Source organism: Moschus berezovskii, chromosome 18, assembly GCF_049115385.1.
Source record: "Moschus berezovskii isolate FMDL1 chromosome 18, NW_MosBer_1.0, whole genome shotgun sequence".
NCBI lineage: Eukaryota > Metazoa > Chordata > Mammalia > Artiodactyla > Moschidae > Moschus > Moschus berezovskii.
Genome location: NC_142477.1, coordinates 41,093,125 through 41,118,165, shown reverse-complemented (window position 1 = coordinate 41,118,165; position 25,041 = coordinate 41,093,125). Strand labels below are relative to the sequence as shown.

The 25,041-nt window shown below is 42.4% G+C and overlaps 1 protein-coding gene across 4 annotated transcripts in view; it reads left to right on the top strand.

Moving 5' to 3' along the window:
* Nucleotides 1–25,041, top strand: part of LIFR (LIF receptor subunit alpha) — a 132,224-nt gene that overhangs the window by 62,606 nt on the left and 44,577 nt on the right. For 3 of the 4 annotated variants that reach the window (XM_055422146.2, XM_055422144.2, XM_055422147.2), the window contains 4 exons: nt 10,042–10,202; nt 12,372–12,486; nt 15,081–15,217; nt 22,271–22,434. In XM_055422146.2, coding sequence (XP_055278121.2) covers nt 10,061–10,202; nt 12,372–12,486; nt 15,081–15,217; nt 22,271–22,434 — 558 coding nt within the window. In that variant the 5' untranslated portion in view covers nt 10,042–10,060. Of the gene's footprint in view, nt 1–4,513; nt 4,594–10,041; nt 10,203–12,371; nt 12,487–15,080; nt 15,218–22,270; nt 22,435–25,041 lie in introns of all 4 variants that reach the window. The other variant, XM_055422143.2, reaches the window with a different exon arrangement.

Below are 25,041 nucleotides of genomic sequence, written 5' to 3'. Positions count from 1 at the left end.
TAATTCTGCACGTGTGGAGTTTTTAAGGAATCTGTGAAATATCTAAGTGGGTATGTAGCATCAAAATAGTTTGTCATTCCTCAAAGACCTCCTTTGCATGGGTTTCTGCAGATAAGAAGTTGTCCAGTCGATGCTTAATCTGTAACTGGGAAGATAACAATTCTGGAAATACACATTTAAAAGTCATTAGTTACGCCGTGTCAGGCCAGGTTGCTTCAGTTGTGTCCACCTCTGCCACCCTGTGGACCATAGTCCACCAGGCTCCTTCTGTCCATGGCATTTCCCAGGCAAGAACACTGGAGTGGGTTGTTAGGCCCTCCTTCACGGGATCGTCCTGACCCAGGAATAGAACCCACGTCTCTCACGTCTCCTGCACTGGCAAGTGGGTTCTTTACCATTAGCACATTAGTTATGAGTGATGGTTAAAGCCACAAGAATAGAGTCTGCTGTTCAGTGAAAGAATGTGTGATGAAGGAGCAGGGGGTTAAAGGAGTTCCACGAGGAAGTTGAGAAGGAATGGAGTCCTAATTGCATCTCAAGTCAGCGGAGGAAAGATTGTGTTATTTAATAACCAGCATTGGGACAATGGGGAGAGGGGAGAGCTGGGTCCCTGGCCCTTACTGTTCACCACAGTTAATTTCATATGGATTCAAGTCTAAAATGTTAAAAGTCTCAATTGTACTTGAAGACAGTGACAAAGATTAGATATTTCACAGATTTCTCAAAGGTGGCGATTTATAGAATCTTTGCATGAGAAAGAAGTTTGCAGTCAGAAACTGTAAAGAACAGAATTGAGAAGTCTGAAGGTCAAACAGAAACTTCACTGGAAAGTAAGAAAGCAAACTGGGACATATATTTGCAATATACATGACAGAGTTAATGTGAATTGTGATGTTTCTTTCTAATTGAGCAGTAAGGAATAATGCCTAATTAAAAAGAGAGGCAAAAGATAGAACAGGCAGTTTGCAAATAAAGCATTGTAAATCACCAGTAAACATATGAAAATGTATTTTGATTACATAAGCAAGAAAATGAGATGTTTGGCTAACAGTTGGAAGAGATTAAAATTTTGTAGAAAAGAAGAGGTAACCCTTAATACAGCAAGAGTGTGGGCAAGCATGGACTGGGGAATGGAGCTGCTCTTGGTTCTTTCTGAAGGTGAACTTGTATCATGCTTTCTTGCATGTTGAAGATCTCTTGACATGTTTTTGAACAAGAAGGAATGTTCTTCAGGTTGTTTCTTTACTGTAGTAGTAGAGTTTTCAGGGAAGAACAAGTTTGTTTGTCTGATAGATGCTCGTTGACATTTCTTGAAGGCTGTTGAGGTCACTGCTGCTATGGCTGAGCTGAGGTGACATTGGAGTGGGCGAATGTCTCTCTTCAGTGGGGTGGAGCTTCCAGGGGCCTCCGAAGCTTGGGAAGCATTGAGGTATGGAGAATGTTGGTGGGTGGAAGGGGCCATTCCCTAGTCACAGTTTGGGAGGAGACCTGAGACTATGGAAGTGTGGAGGTTCGTCCTGCCAGGCAGAACAAGGCCCTGCCTGATGTTGGAGCAGTGGGAACCTTCAAAGCATTTTAGTCACTGCTCAAATTTGTTGTCACATGCTGAAGTTGATAAGGAACAGACTGTTGAATTAACAAGGACGTTCTTGCTGGAATGGAGATGACCAAAAGTGACAGGAATGTCAGGATCCCAAGAAACGAAACATCAGGATGAGAGTGTATAAAATATTCCTAGGAAATTCAGAAAAACAGCAGCTAGAGTCTTACACCGTAGCAAAGCCTGAATTTCAGCATCACTCTCCGCACGCAGAAGGCAGGCTAAAATAAGATACTGGAATTTCCTGAGCACTTCAGCTGTTCTCTAATGTAAGTCCCAAGTTTTCTCGGTCCATAGTGTCCTTAGTGTTTCACTGATGTTTTTATAGTGCCCCAGGTCAAAAGAAATACCTTACAGTTCTTTTTATGAATTTGTTAGGTCCTGACAACTTAGCAAGTGTGTATGACCTGACACTTAAAGTAGCAGTTTGAAAAAATAATGTACATCAACCTAAAGGAAATCATATCTTTCTTTAAAAGTCATGTGTATGAATCTGCTGTGTACTCCATAACTTCTCAAAACTTGGGAATAGATTGGGCACTGCCAGCTCGTTTCCACACCTCTCCATTGGTCTTTGGGTGATACTTATGCTTTATCACAGCATCCAACAAGCCTTCCCTCCGGCTTTACAAAGATAGGACTCCATTGAGAGGACTGTGGCATGACCTAGTGTTCAGGCCGAACTACACTGAACTGAAGGTCCTGACAGTGTTGGACAGATGTCACTTTGTTACCTCCGAAAATTTAAAATGTAATATCGTACCTGAGTTCATTTGCTTCTGTGCCTTGGGGCACTTGAGTGCATGGTATGGGAGCTACAGTTCCAGCCTATGTTCCCAGTGTTGGTAGTACGTGAGTTAGTATGGAGCCAGCAGCCAGAGCATAGTGTGCACACGTACACATATTCACGTTCCTGTTGGTGTCCCGTCACGAATCAGCCAGCTGGAATTTTGAGGGTCTGCTCAGTGCCAGGCACTGTGCTCATCCAAGGCGGGAGTAGGGGGCTATGGCTTACAGTGAAGAGAGAGACAGTGTTTTCTCTCAAGGAGCTTGTCGTCTGTGGGAAGAATTACAGAATGGGGAAGGGGTCAGCAGGTTTTCTGGAAGGGACCAGGTGGACATTATTTTAGGCTTGGGCCCGCAGTCTCTGTGGGAGCCATTCAGTCCCAGTGCGGTGATGTGATGTGACGGGCGTGGTGTACACAGATGGGCTTGGCTCTGTCTAGTGAAACTTTATTTCTAAAAGCCGAAATGAGTCCTGTCTGGCCCACCAGCCAGAGTTTGTGCAGCCTCTGTCGTAGAGATGGAATCATGGTGTCATGGAAGCAGAAGGAGCAGCAGACCTTCAGGGAATCCCGGGAGGGATCACGGAGGTGATGGTGAGCTCATCCTGCTGCCTACCAGGAGTCTCCAGGTGAACTGAGCAGAGGGTGGCAGAAAGGAGTACAGAGGGAACACCAGGCAGAAGGGAAAACACACAAATAGTGTCATGAAGGGGTCCGGGCAGCTAGGAGAATGGAATCCATCTTAGTGTGGCCTGGAAAGAGAGGGTCAAATTCCACCTGCTAATGCAGGAGAAACGGGTTCAGTCCCTGGGAGGGGAAGATCCCCTGGAGGAGGGCATGGCAACCCACTCCAGTATTCTTGCCTGGAGAATCCCATAGACGAGCCTGACAGGCTACAGTCCATAGGGTGGCAAAAAGCCGGACACGACTTAGTGACTACACAACAGACAGCATCCTCTAATAGCCTCCAAAGAATGGCCACAAGGAAGAAGTACCTTCTGAGATCTGGTATGTCTTTCTAAAATATATTTTATTCTCTCAGTTAGTGGTCTGAGTAAAGAATTCAAGTGTGGAAATACTTTTCAGTTAGCTTTTGAAAGACGGCCTCTAAGCTCTCAGTGTTGAGAAGTCTGTTTCCCTCTCCTCACTGCTCCCTGCTTCCCAGTTCAGCCAGGTTGGGGTTTTCCATGGGTACATCTCGTTTTACTTAAATCCCTGCATTTGACTTTAATAATACAGTAGAGTCTACCTACCTGCAGTTTCTGTTCCTGGGGAGCCTTATCCAGGGGGCTGAGCTTGAGGAACTGGAGATCTTATGAGTAGGGGGTACGAGTGAGAAGTGGAATTAAGAAAGTGGATGATGATCAGAGGGATTTTTTTTTTTTTTTATGATTTTTATCTTCCCTAATAGAAAACAGTAAGAAAAGGGACACTGGTAGGATGGGACCCAGCAGTAGGACACTGTCTGCTTTCCGTCTAGTCTCCCTTCCTCGGGGTGACCATCCAGACATCTCCTCTCCTGCAGACTAAGCCACCTGCTTGCACATTTGTTTTGCTGTCTTACAGTTAAGCAGCTTTCTCCTTCAGGTGTCGCATTCCTTTGATGAGTTAATGACAGGGGAGTTGTCTCACTGTGATGACAGGATAGGGGATCAGGGTAAAGATGCTTTGGGTTTTTACTCACCTCCCCCCACCTAAGCAGGTGTTTCTCAAGCCCTGTCTCAGGGCAGGATAGACTTGCGTCAACCAAATGCGCTCAGTTGCTGTCACATTCCCACCCCCTCTCTGCCCTCCTGTCTCCCCTTCACCCCCTGAAAAGAAAAAACAAACAAGCTATCAGAACTAAACCGAGTTTATCAGGACTGCAGTTCCTGGTACTCTTTTGTCTTTAGCTTTGCTTTTCTCCATTTTTTTTTCTAACTGTCCTCAGCAGAAAGACCTGGGACCTCACGCATCCTGGAGGCAGAGTTCTCAGAGCCTAGGGGAATGAAAACAGCACCTGTGTGGAGCTTCTGTGGGAGGGGCCGAGCTCTGCACCCCGGCTCTCAGGATACACACTCAGGGCCCATATATTCAAAGACATGTGAACAAACAAGCAAAGGATAGATCTTTTTTTTTTTTTTTTCAGGTCAGCAGTTTTATAAATTGATTCTGCATGATCAGTTTTCCTAAACAGAAAGATTTATCAACATTTTGGAATCCTTTAAGGTAATTACATCTTTCAAGAGACACACTGGTAGCCCTTGGGCAGCCCAAAGACATACCTCGTTTGGCCTTTCGTTATTGTTCAGTCACTCAGTCGTATCCGACCCTTTGCAACCCCATGGACTGCAGCACTCCAGGCTTCCCTGTCCTTCACTGTCTCCCAGAGTTTGCGCAAACCTATGTGCATTGAGTCAGTGATGCCATCCAGCCATCTCACCTTCTGTCACCCCCTTCTCCTGCAGCCCTCAGTCTTTCCCAGCATTAGGGCCTTTTCTAATGAGTCCACTGTTTGGCCTTTAGGATGTTTGAAAAATATGAATGAGCTGCTTATGCTTAAAGATTTCAGTGTTTCATGTAAAATCCCAGATTTCTATCTAATCTTGAAAAAGAAGAAAATCTGGCAAAACAAGGCCCATAGCTGCCACTTTTGAAGTAGGTGGCTCTCCCCCATGCAAGGACACAGGGCTCTAGTTGGCACCTGCTGTGTAATTTCTTCCCTCTTACCCTTTTGGCATTTACATTTGTGTTCTTCTATGTGTTGAGAGCTTCCCTGGTGGCTCAGAGGTTAAAGCATCTGCCTCCAATGCGGGAGACCCGGGTTCGATCCCTGGGTTGGGAAGATCCCCTGGAGAAGGAAACGGTAACCCACTCCAGTATTCTTGCCTGGAGAATCCCATGGACGGAGAAGCCTGGTAGGCTACAGTCCACGGGGTCGCAAAGAGTCGGTCACGACTGAGCGACAGAACGGAACGGATGTGTTGAGAGACAGCTCGCCTAGTTTTGAAAATTAGCTCCTGAAATTCAATAAAAGGTCTGCTTTCCTCTAAGGAATAAGGCATTGGTGGAAAAAAGTAAGTTCTGACAGTGTATCTATCGGGAGGGAGTAGAGACAAGTTTCCTGTGTCCTCATTTTCCTGTTCACTGGAAAGCTCGGTTCACTGTTGCTCCAGCCTCCAGTCAGTCCCTTTGGTAGAGAAGTCAGATATTTTATGAGCATACTGATACTGTATGGCCTAAATGTCTTCCTCAAGGTTTTCTGTGTAAATGTTGTAACAAGAAAGTCCTTTTTATCGTCTTGGCTATTTTCAGTTAAGCCGACCTTGGTGACAGTGGCGTTGATTCTTCTGTTCCTGAGCACCCCGACCCTGACCCTCGCAGACCTGCTCAGTGGAGTCCCTAACGGGACTGTTGCCACCGTGTGATTGTGCCTGCCCGCAGGGAATGGAATATCCCTGCCTACCTCGGGGGCATCTCTCATAGAGACCCTGGGCAGAGCTTGTCTCCATGCCACCCTGGTTGAGGCTGAAGCCAGGAGGGATCGAGTGATTTGCACTCACGTCACACCATCATTAGTAACGGAGCCAGGATGAAAGTCTTAAGTCCACAGCACCCCCATCCAGAGCTGTCCTCAGCCGCCTCCATCCCCCACCTGCCACTTAATGGGACACTCTCCTCTTTTCTAGAACAAATGTAATCTTGTAGCGAAGGATTGTTTTATTTCAAGATAATGTATAGCCAGTCTGTGAATATGGGTTGTGGTTGTTTTAGTCATGGTATGGTCATGTTTGGTCTCTTTATTCAGCTCTTCCTGTACACGCCACCTAACTTTAGACATTACATGAATACATTTTCACTCTAATAAGTAAACTCAGCAACCCTGAGATTGATTAGGAAGTTGTTCATCCAGAAACTAATGGTGAAAACTTGAATTGTATGCTTGTCCCTCGTATTTGTTTGGTTAGGACCATGTGTGACAGTGCTCAGCAGTTGACAGGCGGCCATCTTGTCATTTGCTTTCACTGAGTTAGTAAGTTAGTAGGCTCCAGTTTTTCAGATGTTCATTCACTGTGTCCCCCCCCCCAATTTCCTGTTGCTTTTATCTCTTCTCACATTTTTCTGTCTTTTGTTTATTCTGAAAGATTACTCAATGTTTTATCTTTCATTGGAAGTCTTTTAATATCAGCCAATGTATGTAATGTGTAAGAGCTATTTTTGTTTCTGATTTTTCCTTTTTTATTGCATCCTCTTCTTGTTTTTGTGACTGTGCCATGTCTACTTAGAGAATACTATTTAGAGGTGGCTTTCTGTTTATTTTGTGTGTGTATGTGTGTGTGTCTCTAGTTTTCCTGTGTCTCATGTTATCCCTATTTCCTCTGGGAGTAATTTTTATTTTCCTTTGGGATACTTTTTATCCTGAATTTCTCTAACGACTTAGGCTTTTTTATATGTTTTATGATCCTTAGTTGTCTGTTCCAATATACAGTGAGGTAATATTAGGTCTGGCAAGGAATTTTCAGCACGCTTTGAGGACTTGTTGGCCGGCAGGTTTCATTAAGTAACAGTGGCTGGGAACATCGTGACTTAGAGGACGGCATCAGGGCCAGTTGGGAAGGGCTTTGCTCTGACAGCCACGTCTTTGTTAGTGTTCTGTGTCCTCAGCATTTCCTTGATGTTCTGCAGGGAGGACACTTCTATTGGGAGTAGGGCATAGGTGCAGGTCAAAGTTGACTTCTCTAACAGATCTTGGAATCCTTGAGCTTTGGCTCCATGAATCACTGCCTCCACCTTCATGCAGGCAGAGAGAACTTAAATGGTACCACTGTCCATCCAAGGGGGCTTCCCTGATATCTCAGCTGGTAAAGAATCCACCTGTAATACAGGAGACCCCAGTTCGATTCCTGGGTTGGGAAGATTCCCTGGAGAAGGGATAGGCTACCCAATCTGGTATTCTTGGGCTTCCTAGGTAGCTCAGTTGGTAAAGAATCTGCCTTCAATATAGGAAACCTGGGTTCAATCCCTGGGTCGGGGAGATCCCCTGGAGTAGGACATGGTAACCCACTTCAGTATTCTTGCATGGAAAATCCTCATGGACAGAGGAGTCTGGCAGGCTACAGTCATGGGGCCATGAAGAGTCTGACACCACTGAGCGACTAAGAACAGCACATCCATCCAGGGACTTCCCAGGTGGCTCAGTGGCAGAGAATTTGCCTGTCAGTGCAGGAGACATGGGTTCGATCCCTGGGCTGGAAAGATCCCTTGGAGTGGAACATTGCAATGCGCTCCAGTGTTCTTGCCTGGGAAGTCCCATGGATGGAGGAGCCTGGCGGGCTGCAGTCCCTGGGGTCACAAAGAATCACACATGACTGAGTGACTGAGCATGCACTGTCCATCCAGAGTTATTTTTCCACCCAATCTAGTGTCATTTTTGACTTCTCTCTTCACCTTACATAACATACAAAATACACTTATAGCACTTATATGTCGTTGGCACTATTCCAAGTGATTTGCATATGTTTACAGTTTAATCTTCACAACAGACTTACAAGAAAGATACAGTTATCATCCCTACTTTACCTATGGGGAAGCTGAAGCATAGAGTGGTTCAAGTTACACAGTAGGTACAGAAGCTGAGATTCAGAACCTGTCTGTCTTTAACCACCACCCTGCCCTGCCTATAATGGCTTGTTCCGTTCCGTTCCGTTCTGTCGCTCGGTCGTGTCCGACTCTCTGCGACCCCGTGGACAGTAGCCTACCAGGCTTCTCCGTCCACGGGATTCTCCAGGCAAGAATACTGGAGTGGGTTACCATTTCCTTCTCCAGGGGATCTTCCCGACCCAGGGATCGAACCCGGGTCTCCCGCATTGGAGGCAGACGCTTTAACCTCTGAGCCACCAGGGAAGCCCGCATCTCTGGAACAGATCCTGTATCTGATGGCCTGTCAGCACCTCCTTTTAGAACCCTAGTCCTCATCACTGATTATCTTTTTTGGACGTTGGTTCCCCAGCCTCCATTATCCCCTAGAGTCTGTGCTCCATGTAGAAGTGAGAGAAATCTTCCCAAAGTGCAGATCGAATCGTGGATGTCCCCTGATGAAAACACTCCAGTGGCTTATCTCTCGACCCCATAAAAGCACGTGTCCTTTAGATGACCAGCCCACATCCTCTCAGCCCCTCTTCCTGACCTTTGAACCTGGTGAGCTGTCCTCGCCTTCAGTTCAGTTCAGTCGCTCAGTCGTGTCCCGACTCTTTGCGACCCCATGAATCACAGCACACCAGGCCTCCCTGTACATCCCCAACTCCCGGAGTTCACTCAAACTCATGTCCATCGAGTTGGTGATGCCATCCAGCCATCTCATTCTCTGTCGTCCCCTTCTCCTCCCGCCCCCAATCCCTCCCAGCATCAGACTCTTTTCCAGTGAGTCAACTCGTTGCATGAGGTGGCCAAAGTATTGGAACTTCAGCTTTAGCATCAGTCCTTCCAATGAACACCCAGGACTGATCTCCTCTAGAATGGACTGATTGGATCTCCTTGCAGTCCAAGGGACTCTCAAGAGTCTTCTCCAACACCACAGTTCAAAAGCATCAATTCTTCGGTGATCAGCTTTCTTCACAGTCCAACTCTCACATCCATACATGACCACGGGAAAACCATAGCCTTGACTAGATGGACCTGTCCTCGCCTTAGGGTCCTTGTATTTGCTCTTGCCACTCTTTCCCTGATCTTATCACGTCAGGCTTCTGGTCAGTCACATCCCAGCCCAGAGAATAGACAGTCACTCACACACTTCCATGCACATCGACTTACTCTGGTTTTTAAAGTTTTTATCAGGACCTTAAATTTCTTTCTTGTTTACTTATGTATCTCCAGAACTAGCATCTAAGGTCCTCGATGGCAGGGACTTTGTCTGGCTCACTTTCTGGTGTCTAGAGGGGGCCCTGGTGCTGGGTGGGCTGACAGGTACCTCTGGGAGCTCTCAGGTTGAGCAGTGCCTCCCTCTTGCAGCCCCCACTACTGCTCACCAGGGCCGGTCTCTGTTCGTCCTTGTGCTTTCAGTTTTCAACAGATAGGGTTGAAATCTCATTTGCCCGTGGTCCCTTCCCCGCTGGTGCTGTTGGAGTGTTTGCTCCGTTTCAGTCATGTGTGTGTCATTGTCAGTATTTTTGCCACATCTGCAGTCCCCCATATGTGACTAATGACCCTACTGTTTTCTTTAAACTGTTTAAAAGTACGTGAAATAGAAACTTAACATCACAATGCACATGGAAAAGAAAACCAGTATGACTTCTCGTAAATAAGTGACTGTAAAAGTTAATATATACTAATTAAAAATGCCATTTCATGTATGACTTAAAATTGTTAAGACCTCGGTTTTAGGCACTGCTCTTCTCTATTCTAGCAGTACTGAGGGTTGATAAGTATGTGCTCTGTTGTATTCTTGAACTTGAAGCCTGTCATTTGAAAATTGACCCTATAACAGCTCCCGGAGCAGCAGCTGTGTCCGACTGGCACGTCCCCCAAAGCCAGGGCAGCTGAGTCTAGTTGTCTGTCCTTGGCTTTAATGCGCAGCAGGTTTTGGTATTTGTCAGTATCCATTTTCAGTGCTGATGTGCACAGGATAAGGAGTGTCTTGAACCAGTTTGAACACCATTTGAAATTCTCCTCCTTATGCAGAACTGATTGCAGCGCACGGATGATGGACATTTCTTTATGTTTGAAACGACCGTCCAGGCTGGTGGACAGCAAAAGAGTGAGGATGGCTTCAGGTTTCCAGTGGCTCCTATTCACAGTTCTGCTTCTGTATTTGACAGATCAAGTAAACAGCCAGAAAAAAAGTAAGTGCATCAGAGTGAGAGAAGATGAACTGATTGCAGCATCATTATTGCTTTGATCAGGAAGTGATCTTGAGTCTATATGGAACCCTTCAGGTTGTGGTTAAACTTCATTTCTTTGTCATGTTTTAAAACGTACTTTTGGTTTCTTTTAAAAAAGCCCTTAAAGAGATAGATCTAAGTATTCTTCCCCCTTTAAAAAAGTAAGGTATGACTTCCTGTTAGAATAAAATAAAATTCACCCTTTTAGGATAAAGTTCTGTTCTGTTCTGTTCAGTCACTCAGTCGTGTCCGACTCTTTGCGACCCCGTGGACTGTAGCCTACCAGGCTTCTCCATCCATGGGATTCTCCAGGCAAGAATACTGGAGTGGGTTACCATTTCCTTCTCCAGGGGATCTTCCCGACCCAGGGAACGAACCTGGGTCTCCCGCATTGGAGGCAGACGCGTTAACCTCTGAGCCACCAGGGAAGTTTTGACAAATGCATACAGTCATGTAACCGCCTGCACAATCAAGATTCAGGGCAGATCCATCATTCCAGAAAATGCCCCTGCTCCTCTGCTGTGAGCCCCTCCCTTCCCCACCTCCAGCCGACACTGGTCTATTTTCTGTCTGTAATTTTGCCTTTCAGAATGTCACATAAGTGAAATCCAAATATCTACTTTGAATTTTATATTATTCATTTTAATCTTATTTAAAAGCATTAAGAATGTTTGTAGGTGTTCCGTAGCTTACTGTACAAAGAACATTTTCATCCTCTGCCTCTGAACTTAGTTTTTATATTATTTTCATAATAAAACATACCTTTTCTTCCCCCCAAATTACTATTAAATAACATTATTATGTTACTAATGATTTATAATGTGTTTCTGATGTTTTTGTTTTCTTTTTTTTCCATCTATTTAATTTTTTTTTTTTTTCAAAAACAATTTTAGGAATCTTTACTTAAGAACAACCTTATCTTAAAATGGAGTAACTTTGGTTTTACGAGCAGCAAGCAAAGTACAGAAGCAAAAATGCATTACAGGAGCATTAAGTTCTACATTAGGTCACAGCGTCTAATCTGAAATCACACCCATAATATCATTTTTCAGGATATCTGGGAAATAGTTATTTCCCAGGATGTCTGAACCATAGCTACTCTATTTTGACTTTTAATTGTAAAAAAAAAATTTTTTTTAATAGCCAAAGCAGATTTCACCATTAATGTTTTCTTATAGCTTTATAATTTATTGCTATAGTGAATATCATACCAATAATGTAAAAATTAAGGAAGAAGCCTTTTTAATAGATATTTATATGGAGAATCTGAGATAGAATGCCTTTTTTCACACTCTGATTGCTTTCCCTCCTTCTCTTTTCTCCCTCCTTCCATTTTTCCTCCCTGTTTCCCTCCTTCTGTCCTCTCCTTTCCTTCTTTTCCATTGTGTTTTTAGAATGACAGTTTTTCATTGTATAGTGTTTATGTACTCCATGAGCCAATGTTGTGTCAGTCGGTACTATTAGGACTATCATCTTCTGAATTATGTGTCACCTTTTAGTTGTTTAGGCCTACACAAAATGTCTATTTCCTAGAGACTCATGTGAGTTTATTACCATGTATGTGATGTGCTTCATAAAAACCTAAAGATTGGCTATGGGATTTCTGTATAGGTGGCAGTCTGGTAGGAAGCTGTGAAGCAGTAGTGGTTAAGAGTGCTTCGAAGCTGTGTTTGTGGTATAAGAGACACAAAGTTTTTATTTTTACTTAGAGTTATTTAAAAAACGTTTTTTGTTTGTTTGTTTGTTTTTTGCAAATGGGGTCACTGTAGATTAAAATTCTCCCAGGCCCTTTCTTGGTCCCTTCATCGAATCTGTACATTCACTCCCTCTATTTATATTAGTTGCCTGGACGTGGAATTTTTGAGAGAGGCCTAACCCCTAAGTGGCCTAGTGGTTGGCCCACTTTCATCAGTTTACTCGCTAGCTTCTTTAAACCAAAGCTACAAAAAAGAAATAGAAAACCAGTCACCTCCTGTGACTGCAGCTTCATCTCTGCATAAAGAACTTGGGCCCTCTGCAGACACATAGCTTGTACTTATATCTGGGGATGGTTTGACTTGTTGACCTTTACAGTGCAGTTAAATTAATATGCATTGTGTGTGTGTGTGTGTGTTGTTTCTCCTTCTCCAGGGACCCCTCATGATTTGAAATGTGTAACTAACAATTTACAAGTGTGGGACTGTTCTTGGAGAGCACCTTCTGGAGCAGGTCATGGTGCTGCTTATGAAGTTTGCATTGAAAACCGGTAATGGAAATACTTTGGTTAATTTACAGTTATAACCTAAAGGTTCCTTGTCTTTCATTTTAGAACATAAAGATTTTATTCTGGAAATTTTTGAAAGAAATTTTAAATCCTAGCTCTCTATTTCCTAAAAAGGCGACTCTTAACTTCAGTTGGGTTGGAAACAAACCCTTCTCTTGGCTGTGACTTTGATACTTTTGTCGTGGGAATTTTGAGTATGGGACATACTTCTCATGGGCTGTGGCTTCTGATAAGCTGTGGGGAAGTTTTACTGGTCTGTCCTAAACCAATGCCTGCCTGTATCAGTGAGGTTCGAGTTTAGATTCCAGTAGAAGATGTCAGTAGTAGCAGTAGCAGTTTAGTAGATAGGCATTTACTTTCACGTAAAAGGTCCGGAGTGGGCGGTTCAAGGCTGACGCGGGTGCACATGGCCACCCAGCTTCTTGTTTCCCGTGGTGCTCTGCCATCTTGAGTGTGTAATCTCCTGGTTCACGATTATGCTCCAGGGTGGCTGTCATGTCTGCATTCCAGGAAGCCGGAAGGACAGACAGGCTGATTTTCTTCAGGGAGAAGTGATTTTCTTTAGAGACTCCCTAAAGAGATGTCCGCCTCCATCTCATTGGCAGAACTTCATCCAGTGGCCAAACCTATTTGCGTGAGAGGCTGGGTGATGTGTTCTCAGAGCTGATGGCAATGTGCCTGAGTAAACCTGGGGTAATGTCACTCAGGGGAGTGGGGAGGTGGGTGCTAGGAAGCAAGTGGCAGGTTCTGTCACACCACCTTATCTCTCAGGTGATCTTGCAGTAGCTACAAGTCCTGGAGCCTGCAGTGGAAGCCCTCAGGGTGTCTGCAAGCCAGAATACTCTGCGTGCTCCTCCCTGACCCCAGCAGGCCTTGGAGCTGTTTAGCAGTGCCAGAGAAGTTCGGTACAGAGCTCCAAGCACCATGTACTGATGAGTGGTCCTACTGTAAAGTGACATAAATGTGGGTTTAAGTACACTCAAGTTTTTTCCCAGTGCGTGTAGATTTATCGGGCATTAGTCTAGGTGTTGTGCTCGTTTATCAGCCAAGTTGAGCTTGGTTTTGTTACAGAGACAACCCTCAGGTTTTATATCCTTGTTTTCTGCAGTGAAAATAAAGGATTACTCTTGCTTGTGTCTTGTGTCTATCGTCGGGTCATCTGGCATCTCTGCCCCTCGTCCTGCCCTCAGGGACCCAGGCCAGGGGACCCTCATCTTTTAATACATTGGGACGAGGCAAAAGGGGAGCACAGCCTTGCAGAGCTTCCTTCCTGACATGAGAGATGTGACTTCCACTCAGTTTCTCCATGAACAGTGTCACATGGCCATGCCTTGCTTCAGAGGAGCAGGGAAGGGCCATCCTTCTCTGAACCCAGAAGGGGAGAATCCGAAAAATCTGGTAAATCACACTAATAACCACCACAGGCCCCACAGAGAGGAAGTTATCCTGGCCCCAGGAGTTCACAAGAAGCAGATCATAACGATGCTGTGGATTAAGTGCTGATGGAAATTGTCTCTGATGGCCTGAGGGAGCACTAACTAAGGAGTATGAGGTCCAGAGAGGCTGTCAGCATGGTTGTGGAGTCAGAATACTCAATTTGCTCAGCAGAAATAGGACAGAAAGCCATTCCAGCCAGGGAGGATATTGGGTACAATGGTATCAATGTGTGAAAAGCCTGATTTTTAGAATTCAGGTGGTTTTGTGTTGCTGGCGCATAAAGAAACCTCACAGGTGAGGTTGAGAGGAGGCGAGCCGACCCTTTCAAGTCCTCAGTCCTAAGTGAGTAATGTGAGGAAGCCTGTGTGGAACAGGGCGGGGATGCAGTAGGCACCCAAAGTCCTTTTGCTTGAATTAAAATTTTTATGGGAAGTTAGAAATGTATGTGAATAACAGAGTGTGTAAACATGCCCTGTAAAGATACAAAAGCCCGTGGAACCACAGAGGAAAAACGCACTTTTGTCTGAGAGGTAATGGGTGGGAAACTAGAAGCTCTTTGAAAGCAGAGCTGATGAGAACGTTTTGAATGACTGAACCGTGAGCCAAGACAGAGGAGCAGACAGGCTGAGTTGAAGTCCCAGTGATGGAAACCCTGCGATGGTGTGGTCCACAAGTGGGGGGCAGGTGTGTGAGGTGGGGGACAAGCCTGCACAGAGAGAGTTGGGATGGGGCTTTGAAGGGCATGCTGAAATCCTGAGTTTCTGGAGAGAATCATCTCTGCTTACTCCATTTATTTTCTGATCCAGTGTAGTTAGTGTTACTACCACTACATTGATGGACTTACCACTTTGCTCTCTTTTTTCAGTCTTGAAATGCAATATGATCTGTCATATTTTTGTATACAAAAGAACATAAAGTATTTTTCAGTGCATCTTTTGTCAATCAAGTTTTTATGAAAATGCACTCAATTTTATCTGCTAGTTGAATTTTGATCTCTTATATTTCAGCAATATGATCTGTCATATTTTTGTATACAAAAGAACATAAAGTATTTTTCAGTGCATCTTTTGTCAATCAAGTTTTTATGAAAATGCACTCAATTTTATCTGCTAATTGAATTTTGATTTCTTATATTTCAGGTCCCATTCTTGTTATCGACTGGAGAAAAATACCAAACTCCCACCTCTTTTTCCTGGTGATTATGAAATAACAGTAAACCCTTTATATGAGTCTGGAAGTTCCAAAAGTAGATTCATACTAAATGAAAAAAATGTTTGTAAGTATTTGGAAAGAAAATTGATTTGAAAATATCTCAGAATGGTGCCTTTGTTAGCATTGCAGTGCTTTGTAGTTGACAGAAATCTTTGATATCTGTTGTTATACTAATAGTCCCATGTACCCAGTGATCACACTTCCACCTGTGGAAGGTCACAATGAAAGCAGACTCTTCCTCTGGTCACGCAAACAGATGCTGCAGAGGTTAAGGTCCTTCCCGCAGTTGGAAACTTTCCTCCCCGTCTACTTTGTAGATTCCTGCACACCTTTCAGAATTCTTCAGCCGTCTCAGGGAACTCGTCATTGACCATCCCTGCCCAGAGGAGACCCCATTCCTTTCGGCAGTCTGTGTTTCCTCTTTTGTTTCATTTCTCACAATTGCATAAATAATTTATTATGTAAGTCGGTGCTCCCTGTGTGTTTCCCTTACAAGAAAATGGGCTCCCCGAGGGCAGAGACTCTGTCTTCTGCCGCGAGTGTCTAGTCCAGTGCTTTGCACTGCGCCGGTATCTTTTACAGATGTGTTGACCGAATACCTAGGATATAATGCTTCGAGCTGGGTGGAAGCATGAATAAACACAGGCTGATGGAAATGGAAATTTTTCTGTGCAGTGAGATCTTAAAAACCCTAGTTGTCTTCACTCTTTTAATGGTTGGCTAAACAGGTGTGTTCCCTTCTGACAACTATTATGGGATGGTGTCATAATGATATTACAGTGAGTCTTATAAGGATGACTTACGCTGAAGCAAGGGAAAGGAAATATAAGCGATCTGTCCAGTTTTACAGACAGAATGCATGTTTGGAGTGCTCTGTGTCTGAGATAACACAGATTTTGAAAGGATAATAACAAGCATGCTGTCCAGGAATTTCGAACCTGTCTCATTTTCTCTCATTTTCTGGCTGGTCTAGGGAAAGTGCTATTTAACGTTGTCTTCAAGATAAAAGAGAGAAGAGCCATGTTTCTGTTGTTGTACATGAGATCCATGTGAGATTATTTTGTATAGATCAGCTACGATGCCAGTACCTGCGGAGAAATACTGTTAATACTTGTATTTTGTTAAATAGTGTTAATTACATGTATTTTCTGTGTGTGTGCGTATAAACAGTAAAGTTTGTTACTTTATAATAGGCTTACCAGAATATACAGATTTTCAAACCATTATGTAAATCTCCATTTTTATAGGTTGCATAGTATTCCATTGAATGGAGGAATACCATAATTACTTTGTCATTGATTTTTTTTTTTTAGCAAATTGTATTTTATTTTTAGCAAGTTACATTTTATTTTTTTGCTTATTATACTATTTATTATAATCAAATGTGTGTGTGTGTGTTAGTTGCGTCTGACTCTGCAACCCCATGGACTGAAGACCACCAGGGTCCTCTGACCATGGAATTCTCTAGGTAAAAATACTGGAATAGGTAGACATTCCCTTCTCCAGAGGATCTTCCTGACCCAGAGATTGCACCCAGATCCCCTTCATTGTTGCAGATTCTTTACCATCTGAGCCACTTTCTCATTTTAATTAGAGGCCTTGTAAAGCTGAACGAGATTGATGTCTTTTTTTCTTTCCATTTATGCATATACATGGATCTGTTCTTTTCAGATTCTTTTCCCATTTAGGTTGTTACATAATACTGAGCAGAGTTCCCTGTTCTATACAGTTACTATTATTGTTCAGTCACTTAAGTCCTGTCCAACTCTACACTACCCCATGGACTGCAGCACACCAGGCTTCCCTGTCCTTCACTATCTCCCAGAGTTTGCTCAAACTCAGGTGCATTGAGTTGGTGATGCCATCCAGCCATCTCATTCTCTGCCATCCCCTTCTCCTCCTGTATCCTCAATCTTTCCTAGCATCAGGGTCTTTTCCAGTGAGTCAGCTCTTCCCATCAGGTGGCCAAAGTATTGGAGTTTCAACTTCAGCCTCAGTCCTTCAGATGAATATTCAGGATTGATCTCCTTGCTGTGACAAGGGACTCTGAAGAGTCTTCTCCAGCACCATAGTTCAAAAGCATCAATTCTTTGGCGCTCAGTCTTCTTTATAGTCCAACTCTCACGTTCATACATGGCTACTGGAAAAACCATAGCTTTGATTATGTGGACAGTGGGTCCTTATTAGTTATCCGTTTGAAATATAGTACTGTGTGCATACCAGTTCCAGACCAGGTGGGAAGGGTAGCAGGAAGGGACAGTTAGGGAGTTTGGGATTGTCAGTGATTATTATCATTGAGATTTTTACTTCTAGTTTTTCAATATTATGTCCAGTGCTTTAGTGAACATTTTTTGCACATCTACATTGCTGAATTTGTGTGATGATACTCTTAAGCTAAATTTGTAGAATTGGGAATGCTGTGTTGGAAACATTTCCTTTTTATGACTCTTGATATCCATTACCAGTTGTTCCTCCAAAATTTTGAATCTTTTTGCATTCTCGCAGACATCATATTAGAGCATGCCTGCTCGTCTGCATCCAGGCCAGGACTACACATATCGTCCTTCTCTCTTAGTTTGGCCACTGCAATCTGATGGCCCCCCAAATTACAGCATTGTTGTTTTTATATTTCTGTGTTTACTTTTAAAAAATTCTGTCACTTTTATTCTTTCTCTGAACTATCTGTGTCCTTTGTAAGTTTTCTCTCATGTTGGAATTTCATATTTCCTTCTCCGTTCACAAGCGCTCTCTGCATAGTATGATTATTGATTATGTCCTATTTGTTATAAATCTTTGCCCGTAAATATTTTCCCAAATTTAAACTTTGTGGTGTTTTTAACACCACAAGTTTTCATTTTTATATAACAGAATCTCATGATATTTGGGGGATTTTGGTTTTGTTATCATGCTTAAATCTTTCATCCATCTGGAATTATTTTGTAGTGAGGTATGAGGAATCTAACTTAATTTTATTCCAGATTTTAAAAAATTTCCCCAGGACTCCGTCAAAGAGCCAATTTGTGTTGTCTGCTTTTTTAGTAGGGAGTAAGAACATTCCATCTGGAAAACTACTTGAAGATAACAGTGTTAGAAAGGCAAATCAGGACAGACTGTAGGTAACATTTGACTAATAGACCAACTCTTACAAAGAGTTATTAAGAGATTAAAAATCTTGTAAAGACTTATTTTTGTGCTTGTCCTTGTCAATTAGAAGTTTATTGTGCATGCTAAGTCACTTTAGTCATGTCTGACTCTTTGACCCTGCAGTCTGCCAGCTCCTCTGTCCCTGGGATTTCCCAGGCAAGAATACTGGAATGGGTTGCTATTTCCTCCTCCAGGGGACCTTCCTGACCCAGGGATCAAACCCAGGTCTCCTACATTGGCAAGCGTGTTCTTTACCACTGAGCCAGATAGCATTTTTAATAATAATGGTTCTGATCATGATTAGAATATTAGATAAGCAGTATCCCAATGCTAAGTTATTACTACCAGTACTCAAGAAAACAAATAGCAAATTACATGAATACAAGAGAGGGAGGTGGGTCCATCAGTAAACCTTTGAACATCTAGCATGTGCACGAGATGCTGTGAAATGGTATGGAGCTGTACATCAGAAGATTTGGGTACTTTGGCAATTTGCTACTAAATAAAACTATGATAAATTAAGTTTTCTCCAGATCTTAAGATCCTTTCAAAAGTATACATACAGAGCAAAGAAGAGATTTAACGTATATACATATATCTAATAAACTTCTGGGCTTCCCAAGTGGCACCAGTGGTAAAGAGCCTGCCTGCCAATGCAGGAGACAGAAGAGATGCGTGTTTGATCCCTGGGTCAGGAAGATCCCCTGGAGGAGGGCATGGCAACCCCCTCCAATATCCTTGCCTGGAGAATCCCCGTGCACAGGGAGCCTGGTGGTCTACAGTCCATAGGGTCGCACAGAGTCGGACACGACTGAAGCGACGCAGCAGCAGCAGCACATACAATAAACTTCTAATTGACAAGGACAAGAACAAAAATAAGTCTTTGTAAGATTTTTAATCTCTTAAGTTTCTTAAAACAAAGATTTGGATCTGTCTGAGGCAGAATGAATACTGTGGATCCTTTTAGAAAGACCTGGGAAAGTTCCCATCTTCTGATATCCTAAGGCAGAAGGGACATGGAGGTTATGGGCAAAGATATACCAGCTTCACAAATAAGACTGATGATATTTTTTTCTAGCTGAAAAGTTTCTAGTTTCTAGAAAGCAAGTTAACATTGTCCTCAAGTGCATTTTAGCTGGAGAGAAAAGCAGATGACAGTTCATGGGCGCTTAGGGGAGCTTCCCAGGTGCATGAAAGCAGTTTACTATGAAATCGTGAAAAGAAGTGTGTTTAATCTTTTCACTTGTAATTATGACTGCTTCTGTTTTTAGCTTGAAATATTAGATGTGACTTGGGTTTTGAAGAGTAGACTACTGCTGTTTCGATAAAATGTTAATTATGTGTACTTTTCAGAGAGGGAAGTATTTTAATAGATGAGTGTTGCCTTAATAAAATACTCTCATGTTGCATAATTTTAAGTTACTACATTGTGACTTCTTGAAACATTTGAAGGATCTAAATTCTTGGCAGCGTCTCCTTTCTGGTGGTTGCCCTGCCACCTTGAACTTGCCCCTTCTGGCTCTGAATCAGCTTGTTGCTCATTTGCTCCTTTTTTTAAAAGTGGTTTCCCACTTAATCTTCTCTTATAAAGAATCTTCTACTGTATTTATGTAGCTATATAACGGTTATAGTTCAGTTACTAAGTCATGTCTAACTCTTTGCAACCCCATGGACTGCAGCACGCCAGGCTTCCCTGTCCTTTACTATCTGAGGGTTCACTCAGATTCATGCCCATTGAGTCGGTGATGCCATCCAGCCATCTCATCCTCTGTTGCCCCTTTCTCTTCCTGCCCTCAATCTTTCCCAGCATCAGGGTCTCTTCCAGTGAGTCGGCTCTTCACATCAGGTGGCCAAAGTGTTGGAACTTCAGCTTCAGCATTGGTGCTTCCAATGAATATTCAGGGTTGATTTCCTTTAGGATAAACTGGTTTGATCTCCTTGCTGTCCAAGGGACCCTTCAAGAGTCTTCTCCAGCACCACGGTTTGAAAGAGTCAGTTCTTCCGCACTTGCCTTTCTGATGGTCCAGCTCTCATCTGTCCATGACTACTGGAAAAACCATAGCTTTGACTATACAGACCTTTGTCAGCAAAGTGATGTCTCTGTTTTTTAATATGTATGCTGTCTAGGTTTGTTGTGGCTTTTCTTCCACCAAGCAAGCATCTTTTAATTTCATGGCCGCAGTCACCATCTGCAGTGATTTTGAACTTACCTTCACCTTAACTGTCATTTGGGGAGAGCACAGGCAAGAAAGAGCCCTACCTACTAGAAGGCCTGAATTTTATAGAATAGGCTCATACTGTCTGTGTTTTCCACTGACCCCCTGAGTTTTTACATACGATACTCATGCCTCGTAGGTACAAAGACTTGAAGATTTTTAAGAATTCCTTACTCTTTCTGCTTTTTTTTTCTTTTTACCAGTTTACCATTTTCTCCCTGTGAGAGGCCCTATCCTTGAGCATGGTTTTTCTCTTTACCTTTTGTAATGCAGCTTCAGCGCCAATTGCCCTGCCAGCATTGCTTCTTAAGAATTGATGGTACCCTCATCACCATCAGTGGTCTTTTCTCAGACCTTCTGAACTTCTGAACCTTCTGAACTCTGTTTTCTTGGGCCTGGATGACAGCCCATTTCTTTTGATCTTGGCGATCCCAGATCTTTTCTCTGCCTTCTGCTGCTTCCACATCTTTTGCTCTCAGGATTCTTGCTGGGTTCTCTGGTTTCTTGAAAGTGTGACTGTGGGTCACTAGCTCTCAAGCTTTGGCTGTTTTGTATCTGTGTATTAGGTTCATTTCTTGAGCTGCACTCGGTGAGTTCCTCTGGAGTCTGTGTGTGTGCTCTCACTGGTCCCCATTCTTACTGTCTGCTGCCTGCCTCAGTGATGGTCTCTTCTTCCTTGACGCTTAGCCATGGCCTGGCTCCCACCTCCCTTCACAATGGTGCATGGTTCCTTTTGCCTTTCTTCTTGCTTTCTTGGCTGGTGACTTGAGGAAATCTTAGATGTTTTCATCTAATCCTTCATTTCTTTGAAATGTGCATTAGATTTGTCCTTTCTTTTCCATGTATGACATCCTGAGCTGTATCCTTATTACCATAGCCTGGCTGTCTCCTGCTGGGTCACGTTATCTCTTTCTCTGTTTCCTACAGGCCTTTTGCCCACCACCGCAAACTAACCTTTCTGAAAGACTTCCCACATCCTGCCAGGTGCTTCTTAGATTTCATGGAACCCCATTGGCATCCTCATCTCATTACCACCATCTTGCTGCTATTTACTGCTGCCTCTTTCAGTTGTGGGCTTCTCTGGTGTCTCAGTGGTAAAGAATCTGCCTACCAATGCAAGAGACTTGGGTTCGATCCCTGGGTTGGGAAGATCGCCTGGGGAAGGAAATGGGAACCCACTCCTGTATTCTTGCCTGGGAAATCCCATGGACAGAGGAGCCTGGTGGGCTCTGGGGTCGCTAACAGTCAGACACAACTTAGCGATAACAATGTGCCAGTGCCAGCTGTAGTTCACTGCATCCAGAAGTGGGTGACTTTGCCTAGTATGGAGACTGTGACATTGAAGATGAGTGGGGAGGGAGCAGAGAACGCAGATGGAAAGCTTTACCAAGGCCAACTTTACATAATCCATACACCGGAAGCTCTTTCACTTCCCTCTGATGTTGCCTGTTTGGAGATCCCAGACCCAGTGACACCAGAGTGTTGTGGGAACCCAGTTGCTGTTTGTGTTATGGATTTGAAACAGCTGGCTGGTAAATAATTTCCTCAGATTTGGCTGATGAATCACTGGGAGCTGCTTGTTCATATAAATACATATATTTATTCTCTTTTCAGTACTAGGTATAAGAATTTGCTTTACTGCTTAATTATTTTTGGATCAAGAAGGAATAAAGTTTAAAATTCGTTGATTAATGGAATTACAATATGAAGAACGTTACTTCTTTTACTAAATTTTATCTTTTGTTTCCTTTTTTAAGCCTTAATTCCAGAAACTCCAGAGATCTTGAATTTGTCTGCTGATTTCTCAACTTCTACGTTACACCTAAAGTGGAATGACAAAGGTTCTGTTTTTCCACATTACTCAAATGTCATCTGGGAAATTAAAGTTCTACGTAAAAAGAATATGGAGATTGTAAAATTAGTAAGTTTAAACAAAAATAGATTTTTTCCTGTGACACTAAAGAAACTGCATAATTTTTTTAAATTTTAAAGTGAACCTTTTGATTATTAATGAAGTAGATCAGATATCCCTTTAGAATTCATTAAAAACTGTATGCTATAAAAAATCACTAAATTAATGAAATAATGTGTAACATAGGAAGTTTAGGAAATTAAGGGAAGTTTAATCCATGATTCTGCCACTTATAGTAAACAATATATTTGTATATTCCTGTCTAGCCTTTTTATATGCATATTTTTGCATAAATGGAATAAAAATATACATATAATTTCATTTGCTTATTATTATAAATTAGCTAACACTATAAATATAAACATAAATGTTTCGAAACATATTTAGGCATAGTAATTGTTGAGAAATTTTGCATAAATCTGTAAGTTTGAATTTATCTCAATCCAAAATAACATTCTTATATTAGTAGTACATGCTTTTTTTTAATACTGTATATGAATAGTTACTTTATGGTCTGTCTTCATTTTGTTCTTTGTCTGAGGAATAGTGAGACATTGTAGTAAAACAGGTTGACAGCTGGTATGTGGGAATTCCCTCTTTATCCTTTTACTCTTTAATGCACTTGATATATAGCTAGTTATAGACTTAAGAATTAGAAGAACATGATTTTACACTTTTTTTTGCCAAAGTTTATAGGTAGGATAGTACAGATAATAAATAGGATTATTCTGTATTTCATAGTCACGATCTTATTTTTCCTTATAGACAACCTGTATATTATACCCTTGAAACAACAGCAGCCATAATTGTGATTATCATGTATCCAGTGCTTCTGGTGTTACTGACATTGATGTGAAAGCTCTCTATATGTTAATAATTTGCATCTTCACAACAGGCCTCTGGGGGAGGCACTGTTAGTGTCATCCCCATTTAACAGATTCAGATATACAGTCTCAGGAAGACATTAAGTGAAGGAGCCAGACTCAGACCCCAACTGACAGTTGATTGCAGAGTCTGTGCTCTCCGTTAACCAGTAAAGTTTATATTACATGATCAGTACTGTTATCTTCATCTAAGATGCCCTCCCTCTCCTTTTCACCTGTGTAAACTGAATACACATTTCATGACCCAGGTCAGATCCTTATTTTGAAGCCCATTCTAATTACCTTAATCTAAAATGCTGTCTCTTTTCTTCAATTTTAATGTCAGTATGATTTGCAGCCAACTTTGATGTCATCTAGCATTGTCGGAGAAGGCAATGGCAAGCCACTACAGTACTATTGCCTAGAAAATCCCATGGATGGAGGAGCCTGGTAGGCTGCAGACCGTGGGGTCACTAAGGGTTGGACACAACTGAGCGACTTCACTTTCCCTTTTCACTTTCACACATTGGAGAAGGAAATGGCAACCCACTCCAGTGTTCTTGCCTGGAGAATCCCAGGGATGGGGGAGCCTGGTGGGCTTCCGTCTATGGGGTCACACAGAGTCGGACACGACTGAAGTGACTTACCAGCAGCAGCAGCATTGTTGTCTTAGAAAACTATGACTTCTTTAAAATTGTATTGTGTAGCTTTTTATTATGGTCTAACATTTGTATTCTGGGTTACTAAGTACCAACTTAGGATGACTTCTCAAAACCTTTTTCTTATTTGTAAAGTAGTGCTAATATTTGCTGCCGTAAATGATATGATATTTATAAAGCTCCTTAACAGCTCTTCATTGTCATTACTTCCTTTGGGGAATAGATGTTTTTTTCCCTAACTTACGGATGCTAGAGTCAGAAGGATACTGTTTGATATATAAGTGAAATCAGGCAGAAATGAATGGAGATAATATTCTAAGGTTGTGTACCTCACTGCCACAAGATGCATAACAAGATGGCAATGTCAAAATAGTAATTCCCTACTTTGGGGAGTATGATCTTTGAAGAAGAATAGCAAGAAGCCAGAAAAATAGCAGTAGAACAAATTAATTTTAAAACGTTATTCCTTTGCATAGTAAAATGTGACATTTTTATTTGTAATTATATTGTTAGGATTAGTATTTTAGGCAGAATTGCTTGTAATCAGTCATTCTACGACAGATTATAATGCTATTATTTTGTAATAGTTTAAAGATCACTAAAGATCATAAAACACTACTAATACAAATGTTTCATTTATAAGTTTCTTTTATAGTGTTTCGCTTAGAACTTGAAGATTTCTGCCCACAGCCTCACAAACAGCTGTGGAAGCTGTGCTCTGCACAGACCAGAATGTGCGTGACACCTGGAAGTTATGCAGCCCCTTTCCTCCTCTTGTTTTTCTCGCCTGTAAACAGTGCATTTCAGTTCTTTTAGCTGATTCGTTTATTATTTGTCTCCATTTTTCCAGTGAGCACACTTATGTTACTCTTCCTTTTTTTTTTAAGTTTTAAGCACTGTTTTATTAACTTCCCACAATGAAAGATAAGAATTTAATCCTGTCTCACTTCCCAGCCGCAGACACATGCATATGCACTTATACGTGTGCTCATGCTCTCTTTCTGCTTCCTGTTTTTCCAATGTCATTCTGTTATAATTTTTGGTAGGCCAGTAATCAGTATTTTATATAAACGCAATTCATAACTGAACCATGT